The following is a 25,132-nucleotide window of genomic DNA, read 5'->3' on the forward strand; positions in this document are numbered from 1 at the left end:
AACCCACTTGGTTACTTTCTACAGGATGGCAATGTATTGTTCAAAGTTGGCACTTCAAGTTCTAAGAGACACAGAAGAACCTTCATGTATTTCAGTCAAACCTTACCCTATTGGTACTAGCAGTCAACTATTTATTAGGCAAGTACTACAGGACCTAGCTGGTTTCACTCTTGTAGCTCATCAGCTGTAGGTAACGGCCTAAGGGACTTCAGAGCAACTACATATTCAGTAATTTTCATATTCTGTCTAATCTTCCTTTACCACATATTGTAGCCAGCACTTTAGAAAGTTATCACAGTAACATAATCAACATTTACAATGCCTTGAATTACATATTGAGGAACTTTTCCTTGTCATATTTTGCATATTTGTCAACATATTGGACACTATGTAATCTCAAAAATTATCCCAAATTTCTGACCTGTTCTAGAAAACTACAACAGGTGAGACACCGAACAGCAGAAATTTTGCTAAAAAGAATTCACCCTAAAATAATCTCTGTTCCTTAGTTTTATGCCTTTTTCTGTTGTGGTTTTTTTTTAATAGTTAATTCAATAAATATAGAATGTCCAAACATTATAGAACTGAAATGACATGTACACTTTTCCTTGCATATCCATCATACGAAAACACATGTTTTCAACAAACTCATCTGTTGAAAGTCAAGTCCATGAAAGGAATTTATGGATCCACTTGCACTCAATCAATATCAATAACTATTTATCTTCAAGAACAATTTTAACCTGCATGTGCTTTCTTAGCCCTTTCTGAGATGATATTAGTGTCTCCAGTGCCTGATCCACCAACATAACATTTTTGATGAAAAAGACTCAAGCTTCTGATCCCTAACAAAATATGAAATAAGCCAAGCTTCTAACAGTTCTAAGTTTTACTCAGATTTCACAGAAGTCAAACTTGCAGCAGGCTTCCTTTCCTAGAAAGAAGTCTGTACCTACATCTTCCCAGCTCTGTAGTTATGAAAATGCATCTAGGGATGCACAGAATATGAAGGAAAAATCTGAAACAAATGAGAATTCCCATGCATTTGATGATGGTGCAATGGTCAGAGAAGATGCTGGTGATGACAGTTGAACGTCCCTTTGCCTTCCCAGCCCCCTTCATATATTCTCAGGCATAGGATGACAAAGGGAAGTCCACGGGTCACATGAACAAATATAGTTGACTTATTACCCTATCTGAATTGCCTTCTCTACCCAATCAGATCACCTAACTTTATCCATCAATTCCTTACTCAGAGGTAACTTTTTCTCAGAGGACTACCAAAACTTAACTACATTCACCAACTCTACAAAGAAGAAAGATTAAATACAAGGAGACAGTTACTGATGCCTGTGGTCTGTCTGTTTTCAAACAGCAAACCTGCAGCACCAAACAGCATATTTAAAATAAGAACAAGTGCAGATTGATAATGAAGAGTCATGTTCCACATGAAGTCCTATGTGGTCTAGGAGATGATTCTTCCAGAAATGTCCTAATCAAAAGAAGACTAAGAATATCACAAGGTGGATCTACACAACCTGTGGCAATCTTTCTAAGAAACAGCAACATGCTTCAATGTGTGGAAGTGGCTGAGCAGTGCAGAGTGATTCTTGGACAAAATACACAAACATTTGTTTGGGATTTTTTCCCCTTTTTTGAGTGAAATAAAATGCAAAACACTGAGATCTCTAGAGTTCCTAGGAAAGAGGGCAAGGCACCAGCCATTAATAAAACTGCAGTACAGCATATGTTTCTAGTGTTTTCACACGGTGCAGAGAAGGTGAAGCACAATGAGATAACACTTAAGGTGTTAGTGTTGCAGCAGGAGAGTGGGAGATGAAAAGGAGTACTGAGGCTTACTATATACATCTGTTGTGCCAACTTTGACATAAATGGATATTTAGCTTTAACATAGATGGATATTTAGCTTTAACATAAATGTACACCTTGTTTTTCAGAGCCTTGTGACAGAGCCTGCCTGTTTTAGAAGGTTAGCCAACTGCATGCAGATGAATCCTTTCTAATCTATAGCCCACATTCGGCTTTGAAGAAGAAATAGTTTTGTCAATTTTCTGCATCTGTAAGCTTCAAGAAGGCTAAGAGTGTTTGTTAAAGGAGTTTATAAAAGATACAAAATAAACCAAACTACTTAAAACATTCTGATTTTTTTAAGCAGTCTTCTTGCAATTAAACATGCATTGCCTTTACAGCTTCTAGCTTAACGTTCTGGTTTCAAATATGCCTTTGGTTACATATGCTCATTTTTACCTTATTTTGGGGTCTTCTGGAAAAAATTGTTAAAAATCTCAAAAAGGGATTTGTTTTTTTTCTGCATAACTGTACCTGAAGAAGAAGGTCATAGCTAGTTTTATAAAGAATAAAGTTTTGATAGTGAAAAATGTCTTCCCCCTAATCAGCAAGGGCTGGATTCCTGCTGTCTAGGTGTCATTATATATCTTTGTTATCTTCATTCCTCATGATAATGAAGTCCTTTTGCCTCATCACTACTCCTTGCTTCTCTGAGATTATGTCTCATACTATAAAATGGCAGAAATCTAAGTAGTCCAAGCTGACAAGTAAATGAGCCTCTTCTAAATCATTAGAGCAAACATTAGATCTTTTTATATTTTAAACTATGACAGTAGCTGTTAACCCCAATTTGAATACCACTGCCTCACTGGTTGGACTTTACCTATTTACAAAGCAAATCTTAAGGATGTAAAATCTCTGTCAGACAGTTGCAGAGAACCGAAAATTCTGGCAGTATTCTGACCAAGATTTAAATCTTTTGGTAGATGAAACATTCAGTGTAAGAAAGATGTCTGGATTGAAAAGAAAAATGTCTTTAGCACATGATTAATATATTTTCCAGGCCATTTGTCAGATTTGCAAATATCACACAAAAGCTTATTCTGCCCTTCTAACTGCTACTGAAAGCATACTACTCATTTCTAACACATGCCAAACACAAATTTTATTACTGATATGTATGTGTTGATACATGCAAGACAAAGATTGTATGTTTCCCAAAGTAGGCATGCATACACAAGAACATGTTGTAAGTGCATGCTATGCTATGCTATGCTACGTTACACTATGCTATGTGTTGTGTCCAGATTCTCATTCAGCTGACCGTTAATTATACATGTTCTTCTAAAGAAAAACTTACAATATCCCTAATTAATTCACAACATATTTCATTAAAATTAAAAGCTTTTATATAGGTGATGTGTGATCATCTTATGTATATAAATAATTTATGTCCTTGTCTTTCTCCACTGCTCCAGTAAGATCATTCATGTAGTAGACATTTGTGATGGGAGTGCTTGGCAATCATGCTGTAAGCTCTTTAAGGATCTGAGAATATTTCAGTTAGGAGTAACAATTCAGTTAATAGCAAGAACTATACCACATGAGCTGAAGGTCTTAATGCAAACAGGAGGAATGAACTGAATATTTTAAAAATACAAACATGAGTGCAGGTCCAAAAGGGGGAAACTTTAGGTAGAATTTTTGAAGATTCCCTAAGTACTGGTAAAGGGTCTTTTTATGTAATATGAAGTAATTCTAGACCACACCTGTAATGAGAAAGCATTGTTCCAGGTAATCACAAAATGGGTGAAAAACCATGTTACGTCAACCTATTGGAATGACTTTGCCTGAAAGTGATTAACAGTCCTCAGATCAGACCTATTAGCTGAGCTGCTACATTGGCGATTATTCTAATCTAACCATCTGTGGAGTGGCAGGAATGAATATTTTATGACTTGTAACTTCCAACACACTTTTTGTAGACAGACTTCTTTTGTGTTTCTGTTTGGAGGCAAGACTGATATACCTAATGTGTTACTCAGCAATGTTCTGCAAAAGTGGAAACAATGTGCATCTTAGCAAATGACCAGGCCATTGTAGCACGCCTCACAAAAATGCTTTGTTAGTGTCTAGGAATGTCATAATTGGAGAATTTTCAGTAGGTCATCTCTAGCAGTTAGTTGCTTCATTTCTTTCCTTTCTCTGTTTATAGATCACATCATCTGTTTGGCAATACACTAAGTTCTCTTTCTGTAGTGGCCGCTAGTATTTTCCCAGGATGGGAAAAAAAAGACAAGCTGCACTTTCACATTTTACAAGATCATAAGATATTAATAGATTTCTAATCCAATGCCATTACCAGGTTTCTGGTGAAAATTGTTCTATCATCTCTGTTATTTTAAATAGTTTCTTTTGAAACATTTCTTTGCATCATTGTGACCCACTGGAAAGAGGATGTAAGTATACAATATTTGGGAAAAAACAGCTACAATGAGGATGAAAAATCTACACTATGCGGAAGACTTCCCAGGCATCAGGGGAGAAGGAAATGTATTGTGTATGGGATTCTGGAAAAGAAAAAAATTCTCAACACTTTAGAGGCTACGCTGATCCCTATTCCTTCTGAATAAAATCGAGTGTTGAAACATAAGACTTTAGAATTTCTTTAATCAAGGAATAATGTAGATGAAAGGAGTTTGAGGGATGCACAAGAATTTTAGAAAAAGAATAATTAAATGCTAGGTCTACAATATCATGGCAGGCTATCTGTTGAGGATGAATACCTAATGACTTTTAGTTATCCTTATAAAGATAGTCAGACCATGTTTTTAAACTAAAAGTTCTTTCAGGGCTCAAAGACGATATGGGCTTGTGTGGTATTTGGGAAAATGAAGTCCAAACTTGAAAATTCTGCATAAATTGCAATATTTCGGTGTTCATTCTTGGAAGAGGATTCCAACACTGTAAATTACTCAATTGCTCAGAGTAAAACTTTTGCTTTTTTTCTAATTGGATAACTAGATCCTTATGTCGTGGACCTAGGGTTACAGTGGATACCATTTGAACGTGATCCAACAGCATGCTCTCAGTGTACATAAGGCAAACCATGCCTTGTGCTACATTAGAGTTGTGTGTCAAGTGTGAGTTTTTATCCCACGCTCATTCTGTTTCTTGCTAGTTGGGCTGCATCTGAAGTACTGGATTCAGGTTTGGGCTGTCCACTTCAAGAAGGATGAGGAGAAACTGGCAAGCATCCAGAGAAAAGCTGCCAAGGTATATAGTGGCCAGGAGCATATGTCTGAATAGGAGTTTGGGACAGCTGGGCTTGTTTAATCTTTTGAAAAGGAGTCTAAGGAGTAATTTAATACCTGCCTACACCTATCTGCAGGGCTGTTAAAAAGGTGTTAGAGCCACACTCTTTTTGCTGGGACTAGGTGCTATGAAGGGAAAATGGCCACAAATAGTGGTTTGGAGGCTCCAGATCAGACACTGATGGTGGGGTGGGGAAAGTTTCCAGACATTTTGCTCAAGCTCCTATAGATGCTTCAATATCCATTATTGGTGGTTTTCAGACCTGGCTAAACAAAATTACAGACAAGCTTATCTAGATTGTCAATAGTCCATTTTGAGAGGAAACTCAGACTGGGGACCTTGAGAGGTCTGTTCCAGCCCATATGAAACCTATCATTCTGTGAAAATAGCTGTGAATCCCTTTGCATTCAAGACAATGAGACAGAATTTAGTACTACAAGCACTTCCAGAAGTAGTGAATCAGAAATCAGTAAACTGACAGCAGTGGGTTACATCAGCCTGACATGCTGTACATCCCTACATGCCAAGAAACAGTATAAGCATGACATCATAGCTGGAAACACAGCTGCAGTCCACTTACTGTGTCTCTGAAAACCACACCTTTTGAGCTGGGATATTTTACTGTGTTTAAAATCTCTGTGCATTTGTCATGAAAACTTTCTGCTCATTAATGAAATATTTTTGGAGTAAGATGAACTAGAATTGTTTTAATTCCACATTTCAATGTAAAAATTTTTACGTGAGCTGTCAAATACTCCATGCCATGCTGTAAAAATAAACCATGTGGCAGAGATGGACATAAAGATATTTTTCCTTCTTTCCGGAGCATATCTTAAGGTGATCTCCCTCACTTCAAATTCCCACAAAAAGGGCAGGACTCGAATGTTTGTGTGAATTGTAAACCAGAAGCATTTCTGATCAGATCACCTTCAATATTTCCTTTTGATCTTGAAACAATTTTAGAAACTTTCATCTTACTTTCAACATTTCTTACTACAAAATGATGGACTTTGAGACTTCATGAGTTTGAGACAACTTGTGGCTCGCTGCAAGGGATGGTTGCTGGGCTGTGTTAAAATAGTCTTCACATGTGAAAGTAAGACAGACCTGCCCTGAGCATTGAAGCATCAAATTGACATCTAGCTAAATGCACAACTGAGTGACTCTGTCCTGAACCTGCAGACGCAGACTGACCCACAAATGTGACTCCACCTTCTGTTTGCCTATAAAGCATTTTTTAATTCCTGAATATTTGCTATGGACAAAATAAGAGCTATGGAAGTTGTAAAAGCTAAAAGGCTGGAGTGGAAACAGAGTATTCAATGAAATCTTTTCTCTAGTGTTCACAGCGGGCATAAGGCAAGCTTTTTATTATTGTTATTTAATAGTACACTTATTTGGGAAATTAGATATTGTGGAATGACTGAGAGTGATGCCACATTAGGAACAAAAACAGAATTAGCTGGCATACTTAATGATCTGATTTAATCTTATATTTTATAAAAAAGACTGTCACTGTCCTAATCTATTTGAAAGGAATATAATTTTCTGTGTCTTTAAGAGGTGAGCACAAGCATGAAGTTTTCCTTTGTGAATAGTGTGTGATCCCAAACATCCAGGAGAGCTATCACTGCACTGGGAAAGACAGAGTTGAAACAAAGGGAAGTAAATAAGAAGAAATGACAAGCCTAACATGTAAAAGTCAGACAGGCTTAAAAATAAGAATAAAATCTGCTTTAGCACTATTGTCCAAGGACAGGCTGTGAAATAAGAAGTTACCAACTGTTTATTGGTTCCTAAATCTGTTCTGTTTTCTAGTGCTCTGCTCTTTTGTTTGGTGATTACCTTTTCCTGGCTCTTGAGCAACAAAAGTCTGATGCTGTTTGTGCTTTTCCCCACTCCACATGCTTACTAGTAGAAAATGGTAAGGACACACATGCATAGCTGCACACACTCCCATTTGGATGAAGATCCCTTTGCAGCAGCGCCCCTGCATGCACAGGGCCGAGGGTCTCCATTGCTCTGCTAGGAATGAGGGTAAGGAAAGGCATCAGAAAGTGGCCATCTGTTTGGCTGACCTAACAAGGCAGGTGTTCCTTCCTTCATCCATATGGTCACCTTTCTATTAACTAGAGGCTGGGCAGGACTCAGTAACCTTCTTCTAAAATAAAAGAAAACAAAATGTGGCAGAAACATTCTGGATGTCACTGGACCAAGATGTACAAATCTTACCTGCAACCTTCCTTCTCAACAGTTATGTCACCTTTCTATTTCTTCAGAAGTGCTGTGAGACACAAGTGTTTTTGTGTTTATAACACAGAGAGATTTGGGAGGGAGAGGTTAAATCATAGAGACTCTGTCACAGAGAAAGGGACAGAGAAAATAGTGGGGGAAGGGGGGGAGGTGCTGTAGAGAGAAACCAGAGAAGAGAAATCCTTCATTTTTTGTAGGTGTTTGAAAAGGTCAGGCAAGCATTTGACTTCAACCACCAAAGTTTGGAGGTGCTTTTCAACAGATAAACCTCTTGTCCAAATCTGAATTAAGTTAGATTTATTTTTAACAAAAAGATTTTCCCAACACAATGTTGTGCTGTAAACTGCAAAAGCTCACATTTTTCTTATCAATGTCCTCAAAATAATTATTATTTATGAGGCAGTTTTTTACAGTTTGATTACATCATATATGCCATTTTCAAATGTGAATTTTTGTTGCTGGTCAACCTAGGATTAGACCATACTATCTCCATCTGCTAAGGAAATGTATAGGCATGCGCACACTGATTAGGATGCACACACATTTGTGCATACTGACACACTGCTTTCTGTGAAAAAGCAGTAGATACACTGATATTATAAAAACAATAATCCTGTAGTGCATGTAGTTCATGCAGTGGTGCTGAAAGGTGTAAGTAGCACATCATTTTAATTTAAGCACAGACTATACTTTTAATACAGAAAGCTTTGTCAAGCACGACCAACATGCTAGTTCATGTTCACCCCATCAGGCCTGCCTGTAATTCATTATCATCTGATGTCTGAGAGTCTAAACATGTTTCCTGCTCTCATTCCCATTTCAAGTGCCTACACCACAAAAACTGTCACTGTTCCTGGCCTGGTAAAAATTGCATGTTTACAGGGAGTTATCAGCAGAAAGGCTGTATATATGATCACTTTTGAAAAATTAGTTCTGTTTTCATTCCTAAAGGGAGCTTATGAAGGTAAAACACAGGTTTGTTTGTGAGACTAAAAAAATTCCTGCCTAGCTAATGTCCAAAGGAAGAGTTCTTCCCTATGTATGGCCTAGGTTCAATTTCTAGACCTTATCCTTTTTTCTTTTGATAGCGCTAAGTTTCTAAAAACTAGGTGATTACAAACAAAGGAAAAATATCCAAAATATCTAGAAAGAAATAAACTCCCCATATCACTTAAGCATCTGTACTCTACAGAAATAATAATACTAATATTGAGATAACATCTTTTATTTTATCCAAGCAGAAGTGTTTAGTTAGATGAATATTTACTTTTCATTTTATGTAGGAAAGCAGTACATGATTATAAAAGACAAAAAAAATATAACTTTGAGAGAAAAACCGGGGCTTCAGTCTGATCATCATGTGGAATGTGTCATCATGATTGTAAAAGATGAGGTGAAAGGACCATCTAACCTCATATTCTGCCTCTGGATGTGGCTAATGACAGCTGCCTAGGAAAAACTAATAAACACAGTGCAAACATGTATTAACACTTCTACGGGATACTCACTCTGCCTCTAAATATCAATGGTTCTGGGACTGCTTCAGTTGTCCAGTCATTTATCCTGCAACCATGCAGGATTTTATATACCTCTGTACACCTCAGCCATCTCTCTTCCAACCTGCAAAGTCTTTATCATAAAAAGCTCTCCCATACTTTTTGTCACCCTTTTGACTACCCTTACTGATTCCACTGTATTCTTTAAAAAATGAAGGGGACCAGAGCTGTATACAGTTTTAAGGAGATGGGGGTAGCAAAGACCTAAGTTGAATCTGAAGAGCCTTGACAAATATTGTTTGAAACTTGCCAGAAAGAAATTCAGCTATTTGTGCTGTATCCCTACCCACAGTAGCCTAAAATCAAATTTTATTATCTTTGTTCACTATTATTCCCTTTATTAGCTCATGCTCACCATTTTAGACAGTTGAACTACTCCTCAAAATATGCAGACATTATTGCCTATTTAGACTTATAGTGTCTTTGATATAACTGCAATTATAAAACAATACAAGCAAAATGTTACTCACTTGTATTTATCTTCTGAAGTGAAATGTGCTTTTCCAGCTGTCTACGAAGTTTCACCTCTGCTCCATATTTACCAGTAGTGCCATTGTCCGCCAAAATAAAATGAGAATGCATACTGTTGAGCACTGTCAACTTGCTCATGGGATTGGACATTGTCTGGTATGGTCGGACTACCTGCATTTTAGAGACAGAGGAAATAGAGAGCACTCAACAGAAAAGACCCTCTGAACTAAATCAATTATAAGATACCAGCTGACAAGATGATACAAAAGAAAAAGAAAAAAATCAAAATTGTTACAAGTATTGCACTCAAGCACTGCTGTCTTCTATGTGTAAAACAGAACATAACCTTAGCACTTAAACCAGTGTGGCCACCTCTTGTAAACCTTTTAGACCCAGACACTGCTTAAAGCATTTTCCACCGTAATCTGTTTCAATAGCATCAATGGCCGCTCTTAGGTGTTATGTTCAGTTAATTGTCAGTCCTTCAAAGGTCTGTGTGACTACACACACCCACTGTACACCCTGTCTGCTGCTTTCAATAGTGTTGCCATAAATCCTAACCTTATCTGATCAAAATATTTCATTCTTCCTTCACAGACCCCACACAGCACCATGCCCCCTCTTCTAGCTCATTCAGAGCCACCAGCACAGGAGGTCCTCTGCAGACACACCAATACAGGTGAGTTCCACTCTTGGAGAGGTATTCAGATGATATTACACCACATTGTCCATTTCCTTGGAAGAAAGTATTTGCCCCTTCTTAGCATAGTACAAAGGCTGCTGCTTGTGTTTACAAGAGCTTTAGAAAGTTTCCATTCAATGGGGAGTTTGCTACACTTCCTTAGATTTATTTTCATCAGGAGAAAATCCTCTGAAGACAAACAGAGTAAATTGTTGTAGAGTTATCCCAGTCATAGCCTCCAGACAGACCAAATAATAGCACTGGGCCACATTTGGCTGTCCGTTACTTGGTGGGTCTCCAGTGACATAAGTAAGACTGCACTGATGTGTCAGAAGAATTGGTGGTGTGTCAAGGGATCCTGGCTGATCATTCAAAGATATTTGTAGAACTATTGTTCCCTGCATTGTTTACATATGCCTTGGTTGTTTTTTTTTTTTTTGAAAGACAAAACCCCAGAGAATTTGTAAAATGAAGCGCTAGCTGAAGAAATGTTGAACTGACTTATTACTCAGCAGGGCTGTACTTCATCTGCAAGGAATTTTCTTCACAGCTCTGGCATTGTTCATTTTGCAAATCTAACAAAATCTAGTGCTTTCTAATGCACAAAACTGTACTTTTATGTTTTGACAAAAATGCTTGGGGACAGAAATATACTAACTTACTAATTTCTTCCTAAGCTTTTCTCCCTTTTTGTTATTTTAAAAAACCCTCTAACTGACACATAGTTCTTTATAGATAATATATGTTAGTAATTCTTTGGCCAGAGATCTCTCTCTCTCTTATTTTCACTTGCAAATTCTTGCAGCCTGTTGGTCAACTCTTGGATGGCAAGTAGAAACCCACAGACATCTTTTGCTGTTACAAACTGTCACACAGAGGGTACTCTGTAAGCTTTTCATCCTGCAAAATGGAGGAAATAGTTCTAAGAAGACCAGGAGGGCAGCTGACCAACAGCAAGGCAGTGTACTCCACTGTGAGAACAGGTGACAACTTTGGCTCAAGTTTCTTTTATACTGTTTCTTTTGGTGCCCCGTTCATAAAACATTTATTCTACAGGTGCATAGAGCTTAACAAAAATACACAGCTGGAATATGTTTATTAACCAGCTTCTACAGATGCAGAAGTCATACAGCCCATGCCACAGTCAGGAAGAAAAAGAAGGTTCTTTCTCACATGCCTAGGAATCAAATAAAATAAAACTAAAACAGTTACAGATTTTTAAAACTGATACCTGTCCCACCTCTCAATACATAGAGTGCATAGGCCAGCAAGATCTGCTAGAAGAGGAATGACTTGGGTTGCCTGTTCATTGTATAATTACAAGCCACTGTGGATGCAATTCTACTGACAGCTTGTGGTTTATCCCCAAGAGCTACAGCTCAAAACTTTCTCATGGTGACAGCTTGATCTGCAGTTCTAATGAGCTGCAGCACCAAAGGCTCCACACATTGGCTTAGCAATGCTGCTGCAGGGCAGATTAGAAGGCTCCACTTTGGCTCTGTGTCTGCTGTTTAGCTCCAAGGTGAATATTATTAATAAATTTTGTAGATGTGAAAATGAGAATACAACACTCACAGTTCAACAGCTGAAATACTTTTTTTAATGATAAATTCTGCAAACTACACTGTCAGACTCTTCTCCTGATTAAAGGATAAGCAAAATCTTCAGGAAGGCAAGAAAATCCTATGCTTTGAGGTTATTTCCTTGAGGTGAATTGCTTTTCCACAACACTCAGCAGATTTTCAATTCCTCACTCTTGCAATTCCCATTCCTTTGTTCTTTTCAATCCCTTACATTTCACAGGCAAGTTAAAAGGTTGGGAAAACTTTGACTTTAATGTCTTCTAATCCTCTTTCTGCATTGAGAAGAGGGCATAATAACCCCTGGCATCTTCCTCTGCAGAGTTGAAAGGAAGCATTTACGCTCGAGACAACCCCTCTAAATATAGGTTAATGAAAGTGACAGCAGCCATGCTGTGAAGCAGTACTCATGCTGCACGGGCTGAGGGCATTCTGTCAATAGGTGAGGAGCTGGGCTAACCCCAGCAGTTGCCTTTGCACCCTGAAGTGGCAGCCAGCTTGAACTGAAAGTACTGTTATACTCTGTTTACATTCCCTGTGGGCACATGACACCCAACTCAGGGACAGCACTTGAAAAATCACTCAGGGTAACTCACCACAGGCAACGCATGTGTCATGAGATCCAACGCATGAATCTGAGCAGTCTAGGTGAAGGCAAAGAATTTACAACACACTTAGTGTGTTCAGAGTAGTGGTGGAAAGAGATGTGTGCTTTGCTTCTCAAAAAGTAGTAGCTGTTGTTCAAATTAAGCCTTCTCTGCAGCCTCACTGTTCTGGGGTACACCAGGGAATAGAGTAGTTCCTGATTTAATTTAGAGGACCCTGGAAGCACCATGGTCCAGATTCTTCATATATGCTCCAAATATGCCAGTCCCCAGCTTCACCCCAGGCATGCTTCCCACCCTGTAGTTTGCAATGAGAAAGCCTAATCTCTTTTCCATACGAACGCTGGTCTTTCTGACAAGACTCACAGAAATATGTTATAAAGACTGTGTTCTAAAGTAGTGACTTCTGGCTACATACTTACCAAACTTGACAGTGTTATGATTTTTTTTCGTATACCTGAATGGTAAGGAGACACTAATTTTATGGCGATGCTAGTTCTTGAATGCACACTTTTTCTGGTTTGGATAATCTTTGGTAATCTCAGGGAGGTAGGTGGTATTCTGAAAATGAACGGGACTTGGTAATGGCAGAGTTAAGTCCTTTATAATAAAGCATTTACTGATGGGATCAGGGAGAGGGGTGTGGGCAGGACTTAGTGTGTTGAGGAAAACAAACCTTTCTTGGTTAGTACATCTGTCATACATAGTAAACAATTCCAGTTCTTTAAGCTTTAAGCTTTCCTCATTGGTTATGTTTGCAGCACCTCCTGTTTGTTCTTCTTTCCTTGACTTGTCTTACAACTAGATATTGGCCTCACCTGTGCCCAGAGGCTTAAAGTGAATGATTCCCAAGTCCTGTTACTAAATTCCAGCATTTTCTTTCTGAAACAGCATTGAGTTATGATGTAATCATGTTGTTAACTTATTAATAATTACTTGGTGACACACTACAACATGGAAGGTTCCCACTTTTCCTGAAGAAGTTGTCTAGTCTTTTATTGTCCAGGGATTTTGAGAAGTTCATGCTAGCACCTGCTCCATGACAGGCTGACTTCTAACTTTCCTCTTGTGACCCTGCTCTCCGAAGTACATATAACCTTCCAGCTTTTAAATTTTCTCCCTATTCCACCATCCCAATTGACACTGAAAAAAGCTGAAGATATAACTGAGCAAGCAGAGCAAGACTGCAGAGTTCTCCTGTGAGTACCGTTTGAGCATCCCTGAGAAACCTGCAGATGACATGTTCTTATCTCCAGTTCTAGTTACAAAACTGAGCAACTGCACTAATATAAAATTTGTTACTCTGAAACTGCAGTCTTTAATAAATCAGAAACATTATCTAGAAACAGACTGAGAAAGCCAGGCGTTACTTTTTAACAAAAGGAATATCTATGAATGCTTGGATTCAACTTATATTTAGTCCAATATCAATTTAGCTTTCGTATAAAAAGGGACAATATTTGCTTCTTATTTTTATGATTTCAGCTGTATAGGAAAGTAGGTTTCAAGTAGCAGTATTCTCATTGCTTAAGTTTTATTAAATTTATTTTTTCTGAATATTCTGAACAGTACAAAAACCAGGTATCTGTTATTAGTGAAGTCCATAAAGAACATCTACAACTGGCAATGCCTGTGATTCTAACATCTGAGTTCTAGGAACTGAAAAATAGAATTTATTCTGGAACACAGAGTGCATGAGAGGGGTTGATACATACATATATATATATACATATACATATAAAAATAAAGTATAACATAGATGAAAGATATATAATATAATGGATACTACATTATATATTATAAAATATATATTTGTATTACAAATATATATTATGCAGATATAAATCTGCTCTGAGGAAGTAGTTTTCTTTCTGATAACAATTTTTGCTTTTATGTAGCACTCTTATCTGTTTATGCACAAGTCTACAGATTAGGCTTATATTTTGTGTTGTGCATTCTGCTGCACTAAATGATAAAAGCTGACCACTATTGCTTCCTTTTCACTGGCTAAAGCCGTTATTAAAAATAATTTTACTTTTTCCAAAATTTCTCCTGAGCTTTAGTTTTGCCATACTCTATTTGTTGAGCGTAACCAGAAGACCAATGAAGCAATACAGGGAGAGAAACACACTATAATCCATGACTATAAAAGTACTCTAAGGGAGACAGATAAAACCCAAGAATTTTGGAGAGAATTTAGGAATTACTTCTTATGTCAACCTATTGGATCCATGTATGGAAAGATTTTTATAGCAGGCATGCACAAGTGGGTGTCATGGGTTTTGTAGTGATTCAGCATAGCAGCACAGAAGTTAAAATTTAATTTCAATTACTTTGGTAAGAAAAAGATTGGTTTTTTTTTCTTAAAACTTTAATTACTAAAAAAATGCATTCTGTTTAAGTTAGCAGGTTATATACTAGAGCATCTTGCCTGACCGATGACATATCACAGTATGCTGGAAATGTCCTTTTCACTGAGTGGCACAATATAAGCATATTTTGATTTAGCTCTCAAATACTAACTTCTTTGGACTAAAAATAAAACCTATCTGAATTATTTCATTGAGCAAAAAGAAAGTACTAAAATCAGTGTTCTCTTTCCTACTGTTCACTGTTCCTATTGAAGTGACTAAGAATTAAACCCAAATGAGGACTGAACAGACACTGAAAGGAAAGACATGCATGCTACGAAGGGTCATGAAGTGCACTCTTTCAAAAGTAGGAATGGCTCTGTATGCAGGGAGAAACTTGTTTATAATCCAGATTTTCTACAAGACTGTGCAAGCCACCTTACTTTCTCAGTTTTTCTACCAGAAAATTGGAAATAAGGCAACTATCTACCTTTCCCTTACATGCTTTGGTTTTAAATTAGAATCTAGGTGTGTTAAGAGGGGCACTATTTTCTGCTATACTGCTTTTATAGTAGTGCAGTAAGACAAGTCTCTTTAGGGATCTTTAACCATCACAATATAACAAATAATAGCGAACAACAGTAATATTTTGCTTAACTTGGCCAGTTCTCTTTATCGCTCTGAGGAAAGCCCTTGGGATTCCCAAAAGCTGACTGATTTGGCTGGTGTGGTAAATGGAATAAAACCCCTCAGCTATAACTTCAAGATTCACAGAGGCAGGCAAGGGCTGGAGCATTAGCAGAGGCACAGCTCTGTTGGGCATGTCTGATTTGCCACGAGGCACACAGAGACAACATGCGCTGGGGTATGTGCAATGGCAGTAACTCCTCCCCCCACCCCTTCTCCCCAGATCCCATTACTAAAGACACATTTCTGTTTCTATCTGATGCTGGAAGGGTATGTTTTGACAGCTCTTCAGTTCTGATCATAATTTAACTAGACATAGTGCATATAGGCATAAAGCCTCGTGGATGCCAGAGCTCAACAGGCCTTTTACTATTGGTTGACTCCTGCATAATCCTTTGTAGCCTTTGTTTCTTGCTTAATGATGATTCATTTTACATGCTTATGGTACTATTTATATTTCCCCTTCTTGGTTCATTTAACAGCATTCATCTCTAATGAACCAGTCAATACAGTATAGTTTGATTTTCAAAAACTTTAAAAAAGCTTCCTCACCAAATGCTTCTAAAAAAACTGCACGTATTGGATAAGAGGGAAAGTCCTTCGAGGGATTAGTAGCTGGGGAAAGCTGAGGGGAAGGGAGGGAAAACAGTAAGAAGAGGAAGTTAATTTTTGCAAAGACTGAGTGTTACTAAGAAGATTTAGTGACATAAGTCGCCTGCCTCAAGTGGGTCATGTTCTGTTCCACACAGTTTTAAGGGATTTGGGGTTAATAGGGGTGTGAAAAGCTTACTTTTTTTTTCAGTGGACTATGAAAAGTTAAAGAAGGTCTTCATAAAGCAGCCTGACTAGGCAATAAAATGGAAGATGAAATTCAATATAGGTAAGCATAAAGCAATAGTGGTACATGTGTATTAGAGATGGCTAAAACCAGAAGTTTTTCAGCATTGCATCATGCCACTGATCAATCACTTTATGAAAATATTATGGGCCAGGAGGTTCAGGGGAAAAGTTTCAATTTTATCTATCACAGATACATTTTGGAACTACTTTCGTCCTTAGTAATGACCCTGTAATTGTAATCCTACTGATATAATTGTGACTGCATTAATGGAAGTCTTTATCTAAATTTGTCTTTACTGTTTTTTAAACTTTTGTCACTTTCTGTCTGATGACCAGAATAAGTATTAACCTGTTTTGATTTACCAGGAAGTTTTTTATTTTTTTTAAAAAAAGTTAGCATACAACTTCTTGGTTTCCTGTTAAATTGGAAGGATATTTAGTGGAAGACATCTCTGAAAGAAATCAGAAATTGGGGTGGGGCAGGGGGTGGGGTGGGGTGCTGCTCCAGTTGGTTGGAACAGCTGTGAAACCAACTTCTTCAGCTCTTTCTATACAAGAAGGCTTCAGAGCCCCTTTAATAGATGGTGACTAGCTGGGAACAGAGGTAGGTAGCTGTCCAACAGGTGGAACTAACTAATGGAGGAATGACAATGTCCCAAAATTCACAACTGATTTAATGTCCTTTCTTGCCACCTTCTTGCAATACTTCCAGAACTCCACACATAGTCAGTAAAGACTGCTTACTTGAAATCCATGTGTACATTACACTTCTTTAACAACACACACTGCATCTTTGTGACCAGCTATTTCTGCTAGTCACCTTTCGCACTGCATCTGAGAAGAGTCCATTAGTGACTCAGAATTACTGCTGCAAAGTCCCATCCTGGTTGTTTGAATATATTGGTAACGCTATTATACAAACGCTGGTGGTGTTAGAGTACAAAAACCCATGCTAATACAATTCCCCCTAATGGCTATACCTGAATAGTGAATTGCAATGAATTCCAGTTGCATCAATTTCTTCATACTCATTGTAATTCCTTCTGACCTAACTGAATATTTCTCCCCTCCCCAGCTTGCTAATGGATGAACATACACACAAGAATGGTTCAGAGTAATGTAGACAAGAAAAAAGGTTCATTATGCAGAATGAAGACTCTATCTATTCTCCATTCAAAGTTAGCCAGTGGTGCTCAGGAGATTGCTTGGGAATGAACCAGAGGTGAGAAAAAAAAGGGCTCAGAAAAGCTTCAGGTAACATTTAACCAGTGTAAGTAAACTATTATTGTATTTAAAATCATGGACTTAATCTTTCTGACTGACGGGATAGGTTTAAAAGAGAAGAATTAGGTGAGAGTACAAGAAACACCAACTCTGCCCTTCAGAAGGTGACTGAAGTAATGATTCTTTGAGGTCTGATCTCATGACCAATACATTTTAAGACTCTTCACAATTGCAGTAATAAAAATGTATAGGATGGAATATATTATACAGGGGACAGTCTGCAACTCTGAATTTAACCTACGCATCATAGTATTGTTTCAAAATAAATGAGACTTGAAGTTTTGCAATCAGTGTTTTCTTAGGCACTTTTCAGGGTTCATAGTGTTCTAAGGATGAAATGAATATTTTTTCAAGAATAGCATTTAATGAAATTTCTTTATAATTTATTTTTAAATAATGTACAGGGATTTTTATTGTTGCCATGTCAAAACTGCTATCAACCATAATGGAAAACCTGTATTAGTATTGATTTTTTGCTGTAGACATTAATTCTATGAAGAATTGTTAAGTGAAGGGTGGAGAGGAAAGGAAAAAAATCTGTAAGATCTATATATATTGGAGGTGATCTATAGGTCTTACATCTTTGCCAATCAGATCCTCTTGGTTTTCCACAATGCCCCAGGGAGCTATACCAATGGTGCAGATCTTCCCTCGAGATTTTGAGGCATGATCTTTCAGTGCATCTCCAACATGCCGAATGACTCCTGGTAAAAAAACAGCATAAAATAGAAATTCATAATTATGTCATTTTTGTTCATTATGGTATGGATTTAATATAGAATTCTTTTTTAGGGAAAACCTATGCATATACTTACAATTAAGTAAAGCTATGAATATATTCCTATTGGTTATTATTACAGTTATATTGTACGTCCATTTTACCTAATCTAAAAAAATATTAAATGAAGTAGCAAGGAAAAAATTACACAGCTCTAAAAATAAGAATGGAAATGTTGACAGCTGACTGTAATTTGTTTATCTGCACTTATGTTCACAAACGTATGTGCATGCAAGCATTTGTATCCTTCCCAAGCATACAAAAAAGCACAGGAATTAACTCCACCTCCCATACTCCCCGCAGAATTGTAGCTCACACACAAATGTTCCCTTCTGTCTGAATATAGGGTGGAAATGTGAAAATATCATTACACTACTCTGTGTGAGCTATTCTGTCATTCTTTCCAAACAAACTCAGTCACCTGCGATAGCTTCCAGTAGAGTATTAGAAACCCCCCTGGGGATCAGTGAGAAAACAGAAATTAATACAGAGAGAACGACTGCTCCCCAGCTCTCTTCCAGGTGCCTTCTGATAATGCTCCTTGTATGCTTTAGGCCAGCTCTGTCAGTGTTTCAGTGGTACCTCTGTGAAAAGCACAAGTGCCATTCCTCCTTCCTTTTCATAAAATAATTTTTCTATGTGTGTATCAATAACAATTTTTGTGGTGTGGCTGCACTGAAGGATTCCTGTGGATTTGCTGCAGATATTATCTGTTACTCAGTTTCTGTGTTTGCTTCTTTTTCAGACTGCACAATTTCAAGATCGCTGGACTGGAATTACAACAGTCACACAATAGATGTGATTTTAGCCGTAGTTTTTCTGCACCATAAATGAACCATGTAAGAAAAAGCCCCACAACCTAACAAATCCTTTAAGTCGTGGAGTCTGATTTCCTTCCTGTGGTGGAAAAGGAAAAAAAAACACAACCCTGTACATGCAATCAGCTATGAATTTGGCTCTGATCCAGCAACCCAAAGGATTCAAAGCAGAAAATCTGTCCAGACTGCAAAAACTGCTATTTAGAATAATCAGCTTTCAGCATGACATGAATATTCAGAACAATTTGTTTAAGTCATTTAACAGTCACGGTTATAGCCAGGTATGCACCATCCCTGTCACATCACTGATCCTCAGTCCAACAGCAGTGTTTAAGGATTTTTCAATTATACTTTTCCTTAAGAGAAATCTGATTTAAAAATTAATCATCAACAGAACAGACTCTATTCAGAAATCATCAATTTGTACAATTTCACGTAAAGATAAAACAATTTTCACCTACACAGCTTGAAAACCTAGACCTTGAGCAATCAACTGCTTTGCTTCAGGAATCAAAGCCAGCAATGAGAGGTAACTGATAATGCAGAACTGCTTCTGGTATTATATGTTTTTAAAATAAAACATGGCAACTTGAACATCATTGTTTTGTCTAGGTAATTTTTGATTACCAGAAAAAAAATCCTTTTCAACAGTAATTATGTTGACTTTCCTGGTTCATTTGTATCATTTTGTGTTTTGCAACTATGATGATTTGAAAAATGGTATGAAGCAATTGTTAATTTAGTAAATGCAAATGTTATAGTCAGTATACAAATATATATACAATATACAATACAAAATTTCTGTAGTTTGATTTCTACAGTTCCTGTGGTAATCCACTGCAATGAGTATAAAACATCTACAGTTTTCTAATGAGCTTTTGATGTAAAATCTATCTTTGCCATCATCACTACAAGAGTATCTGGCAACTGACATAACTATTATCACCAGAGTACACAGGTCAGTATTCAATCTGATTTTCTTCCTTGTTCTGCAGAGATGTGGGGGATATTACATTCATGTGAGTCTGTCTATTTACCTACCTAACACTCCAGAAGCTATCTTCTTTGCTATTTGTAATGCTGCTGTGATAAAAATGAATATTTTTTTAAATTTGATGTGCTTTGGAAACTAAAAAGCCCAAGACTTCTATTTAGCATTCATATTCAAATATGCAAGAGTTGATCCACAATGCACTAAAAATAATGCATGATAGAGTGATTACAATGTTTTCCATAGACAGTAAGAGGATACACTTTGTGGGATTACTGAAATAATAAATTACAGCTTTGTTACTGCAGCAAATGAGAATAACATAAGAATTTACAAGTATATGTCCTAGCAAAAACTTTTTGCATTTACCTCTAGCAGAACTCTTTGACTTTCTCCTGACTCTCTCCTCCTTTCTGCCTTCTTCAGGGAGGGTAACTGGGAAGCCACTGTCCAATCTTTTATATCCAGGGAACTATGTTTTGCAGCTTATTTCCAAAACCTACATGCTGTCTCCCAGCAGAGCTGGGCCAGCTGCTGTCTTGGGTCATTAGGTCACCCATATGGTATGTTATAGATGTTCTTAACTTTGAATAGAAATGGCAATGTTATCACTCTTGCTGCAGGGGTGATAAAAAAAATTAGGTTAGGCTGTCTACAAGAAGAAGTGATCCACAAAACAGAGCCTTTTTCCCTTTCATATTCCAGATCATCTCATAGGATAAAATAAAGGTCTTTTCTGGATGAAGGTGTTTATGGTCTTATACAGTAACACTTTGACTTTGGTTTCTAGTTAGCAGTCCCTCTCTGTAGCTTACTGTTGATGCTACAAAGTCTTCATTGGCAATATACTAATATAGTTGTTTCACAGGAGGCCTTATTTTCAGCTCCCAGTGTGCTTTTCATGCTTTAGCAACCCTTTTAGTTCCTGGTAGCTGGTAGGCTGGTATCAACTTGGCATTTTTGTTTTTGTTTGCACATAGTACAGCCAACACTAATAAAAAAAAAACATGGAATGGCTTCTTAGTCTCATCAGTTCTAACTTTTTTCTGTGATGAAATCTCATAGATGCCACTGTGCTTTCATTTCAATGTTGCTGTTACCTGTGTTTACTCCTCCAGTGAATATCCATGCTCCAGTTGTCATAGCAGCCTTAATGAGACCTTTTCCAAAGACTTGCTTGAGTTTTGGCTGAAGTTCAAAATTCTGAAGGCCCCCGTGCACAGAGATGAGAAGTTTAGGGAGCTCAAGCTGCCACTCTTTGGTCATCAGATGCAGAAGGAGGTCAGGCTTTGTGTCAAAAGACACTCGTACATACTGCAGAAATAAGGGCAGTAGTAAAGAAAAAAGAGATTGGTTATACCCACTAGTTCCTAATACATATGATCTATGTCCAATAGATCCCTGAAAAAGGCAACTTTTATGACAAAAGCAGTAACTAATTGCTAATTTGACCTTTTTTTCAGGAGTTAGGAAACTAGGGAACTAGGAATAATGGAACACTTTTGATTCACAGGCTGGGCAATTTTCTCTTGTTTAGGAAATTAAGTCATTAATGTCGTTAATTGTTTCAGTATGCTTAGCAATGCCTGAAAGATAAATGCCTTTAATTTATGGATACAAAAACTGGAGCAAAAATTTAAGTGGTCTGCCAAAGATGACCTAGGTGGTCAGAGTCACAACTGTGTTCACTTGTATCTTATTTTCGAATTAACAAATATCTCAAAAGGTAGGAAATAACAGAAACAATCTTGGTTGTTCAAACACACAGACGTTTTAACTGAGCAAGACTACAAAACAGGTACTTTTCAGATGAGTGTGTGTTAACTTACGACCTACAGACCGGTTTCTATAGATTCATGAATTTGCATAACAAAGCACAGGACCCTAAAAGTGCTTTGAAACACATTTACACACTTCCAGTTCTTGGTTCTTCTGTGCTACATCTGTAGCATTTTGCCCCAAGGGATATCATGCCCATCTGTGTGTGCTCAAAGATAACAATTGTCTTCAAAATTTCTACAGCACCACCATGTGACACACATACCTGTCTCTTCCCGACAAGCCTTGCTCTCAGGGATCTTTCTCCTGCTCTTTCTGTTGCTGATGTACGAAGGGTTTCACAAAGCCCATGGCAGGGCGCAGGTACTTTTTTGAATTCTAGCTGCATAGCAGTAATGTGCCGTAAGAGGATAAAATGATTTCTATAGCTGGTAAGATCTGGAAGGACCCTCTTAGCTGAATAAAACAGGTTATAGAAAGCCACTCATCTAGCAAACTTCTGACTGAACCAATGCATATAGTGTTACTTCAGTAGTCTTTGACGTGTTGTCAGCAGAGCCATCAGGTGTATAACACAGGCACTTTCATTTCAGCCTGAGGAACTAAGAATGCCTAGTTCTAACTATTTATTGTATCACGCTAGGTAGTATAATATCCACATATATTATGTAATAATTTTGTCCCTTTTTTAACATGTCTAATCAGTATTTCTTGCCAAAAGATCGTTCTTTTTTAGTAAACCATATGACAGTAAAGTGGACTCCTTTCTAGTTGAATAAGAAATGAGGGGTTGAATTTTTCCAGAAGAAATTGCTATTACAAAGCTTTCTTTCCAAGAATGGGTTGTTGCACAGTAAACAGCCATTCTTAACATTTCTGGAAGCAGAAGCCCATTTGGGCAAATATTCATAGGGAAGCAAGGGTGGCACAGCCAAACTGAAAGCTGAGCAAGAACTTGTGAATGCATGCTCGCTCCAGTGGAGCAGCAATGCTCTCTGCAGCAGGCAAGCAAATTCATGACAGCTAATGGACAAAGAACATACAATATTCATGTCTGGCAAGAGCATAATGTACCCTCGAGCTTATATATGCATGAACTGCATCTCAGTAGCTACCAATTCTGGTTGGGAGTTGCGAAAATCTTCCATGGCACCTGATCTCGTTGATCAAATGGTGAAGCTAATAATTTTGATTAGGATTCAAGGGCTGTCAAAGTTTTAACACACCAGAGGGGCTGTAAGGAGGCTGTTCCTTATACCCTTTACTCTGCCATTAGGGAAAGCTGAAGTTGCAAAGGGCAATGCCTTGTTAACACCGCAGGCATTAGTAAATAGACAACATCCTTCAGGGGGCCTATATGAAACCTCTGCTGGCCCAATTATGGAGATTAGGTTTTGGGATCACTGGTACCTTTCTCTGTTTTTTGGTGAAGAGAGACTGGGAGTTTTAAGAAGATAATTAAAGTGAATTAGTATTAGGAATGGCCATATACATTTGCTGAAAACAGAGGCCACTGCATCATCTGGGGTGATATTAGGATGAAGGCACAAACGGCATCGGATGTGTATTACCTAATCCAGACAGTGACTGTGTTTTGATTCTTTAACATTGTTTTATACCCCAACATGTGTGACTTCATTGTCCCAACCTTCTTAAGCATATGTATTAATTGGCAAAAATCTCTTTTATTTTCATAACCACTAATAGCTCTGAATTTCAATAAATATAAACCTTTATAGTGAATCGTGAAGTTAGATGAAATATTTTCTTACATTTATTTGAAATGTGGCCACCTTTCATTATAAACAACTGCTTGTTCTTTATACTGTACACAAATAACTCTATATTTATTAGTATACTTATACTTATGAAGAAGAATTCATTTTACTTTATAAAGAGGAAACAATTAAAAATAAATCTGAAATTTTTTTTCATGTAAATTAAAATTTAAATCATCATGGACAAGCTTTACTTTTTAGAAGTTTTTTGAGAAGGGCACTAGTGCCAAACATGATTTTCTTTTTTTTGTGCATAGGCCTAAATTTTTATGACTGTCTCTTTCATTTTCACTCTTAAAAAAGCCATTTTCAGTTTGGTGTGATTGGGATCACTCTTTTACCACTACTTAACATGTTAACTAGTATGTACAAGAGAATTCTTTTGTCATCACTTTCAAAGTGTGCATTAAATTATGAATAAACACTTCTAAGGCTATTTTTGTCTATATTAAAAATTAATTTCTTTCAATCTGGTAGCAGAATATTTGGTGTTTTCAGTTTTTGTTTAGAATCTTAATGAGTATTTCTGCTGTCCCTGAATTCTTTTGCTGTAGCCGCTAGAGGCAGATTCAAAATTTAAATGTAAATCTAAGCTAAACCACTGCTCTGTTACCCTGAAATTCCATGTCTGGTGTGTCTGTCAGCTGTACAAATGATCAGTTCTAATGGTAAATCGTTTAATCCCTTCTTTATGGGAGTAGTGTATAGTTGGGACACAAGACTTCAGTTGTTATGTGGCAGCAGAGCAGGGCAAGACGGGAAGCAAAAGTACAGTTTCCAGCCACAAAACATATGGACCGATGTGACTGACATAGGCATAACACTGTGAAATAATAAATCATCAAGTTCAAGCTGTCATGCTCATTTGATCCCTAAACGAGCACAGGAATAGTCAGCAAGGGTGCCATTTGATGCCAATAGTTGTTTCACTGTTTCAACAAGTAGTTTCCTAAAAAATAACTGTGCCCATCATCAGTCAAACAGCCAGATGCTTGCATGTTGCAGTCCAATGCCCTAGGGCAAAAGGTTGAAATTCCTGAGTGGTAAAATTACTACTCTGTTACTCAATCACAGCTGTCTCATTAAACTACATGGTGAAGGATTGCAGATGAGAGTCTCAGTGAAAAAAAATGAAAGATTCAGAATTTTGTTGTTTTTCCTTAAAGAAAATATCTTCAGAGAACATTTTGTGATCTGCAACCTAACATTGCTCTTTTGTTTCTCTTTGACACATGCAGTTATTGGGCGGCTATTTCACCTACCTTAAATAATTTTCTATCACTGTAGACACTTCTTCAAGCTAAAGACTGGTTCCCTCAAAGTGTGACCTTCACATAAGAAGTAGGCCTGATGTAATTCTTACTGAATTCAACGGAAAAACTGTCACTTAGACTGAAACTGTACTAGTTCCTTTATTATTATTATATTATATATAATAATATTATATTTATTATTATATATTATTATATTATAATATTATTCTTAATTTCTTAAGGCCTCATCCAAGTTCCACTAAATAGTCAGTGGAGGGACCCTCATTAAAGTAAATGGGCCT

The 25,132-nt window shown here is 37.3% G+C and overlaps 1 protein-coding gene across 1 annotated transcript in view; it reads right to left on the bottom strand.

Moving 5' to 3' along the window:
• TRPM3 (transient receptor potential cation channel subfamily M member 3) overlaps positions 1-25,132 on the bottom strand; it is a 452,616-nt gene that overhangs the window by 116,020 nt on the left and 311,464 nt on the right. Inside the window, exons 4-6 of the mRNA XM_075078767.1 lie at positions 21,121-21,334; positions 18,013-18,137; positions 9,404-9,575 (exon numbers count right to left, since the gene is read on the bottom strand). Coding sequence (XP_074934868.1) covers positions 9,404-9,575; positions 18,013-18,137; positions 21,121-21,334 — 511 coding nt within the window. The remainder of the gene's footprint in view (positions 1-9,403; positions 9,576-18,012; positions 18,138-21,120; positions 21,335-25,132) is intronic.

The sequence above is a fragment of the Phalacrocorax aristotelis genome, chromosome Z (genome assembly GCF_949628215.1).
Source record: "Phalacrocorax aristotelis chromosome Z, bGulAri2.1, whole genome shotgun sequence".
Classification (NCBI taxonomy): domain Eukaryota; kingdom Metazoa; phylum Chordata; class Aves; order Suliformes; family Phalacrocoracidae; genus Phalacrocorax; species Phalacrocorax aristotelis.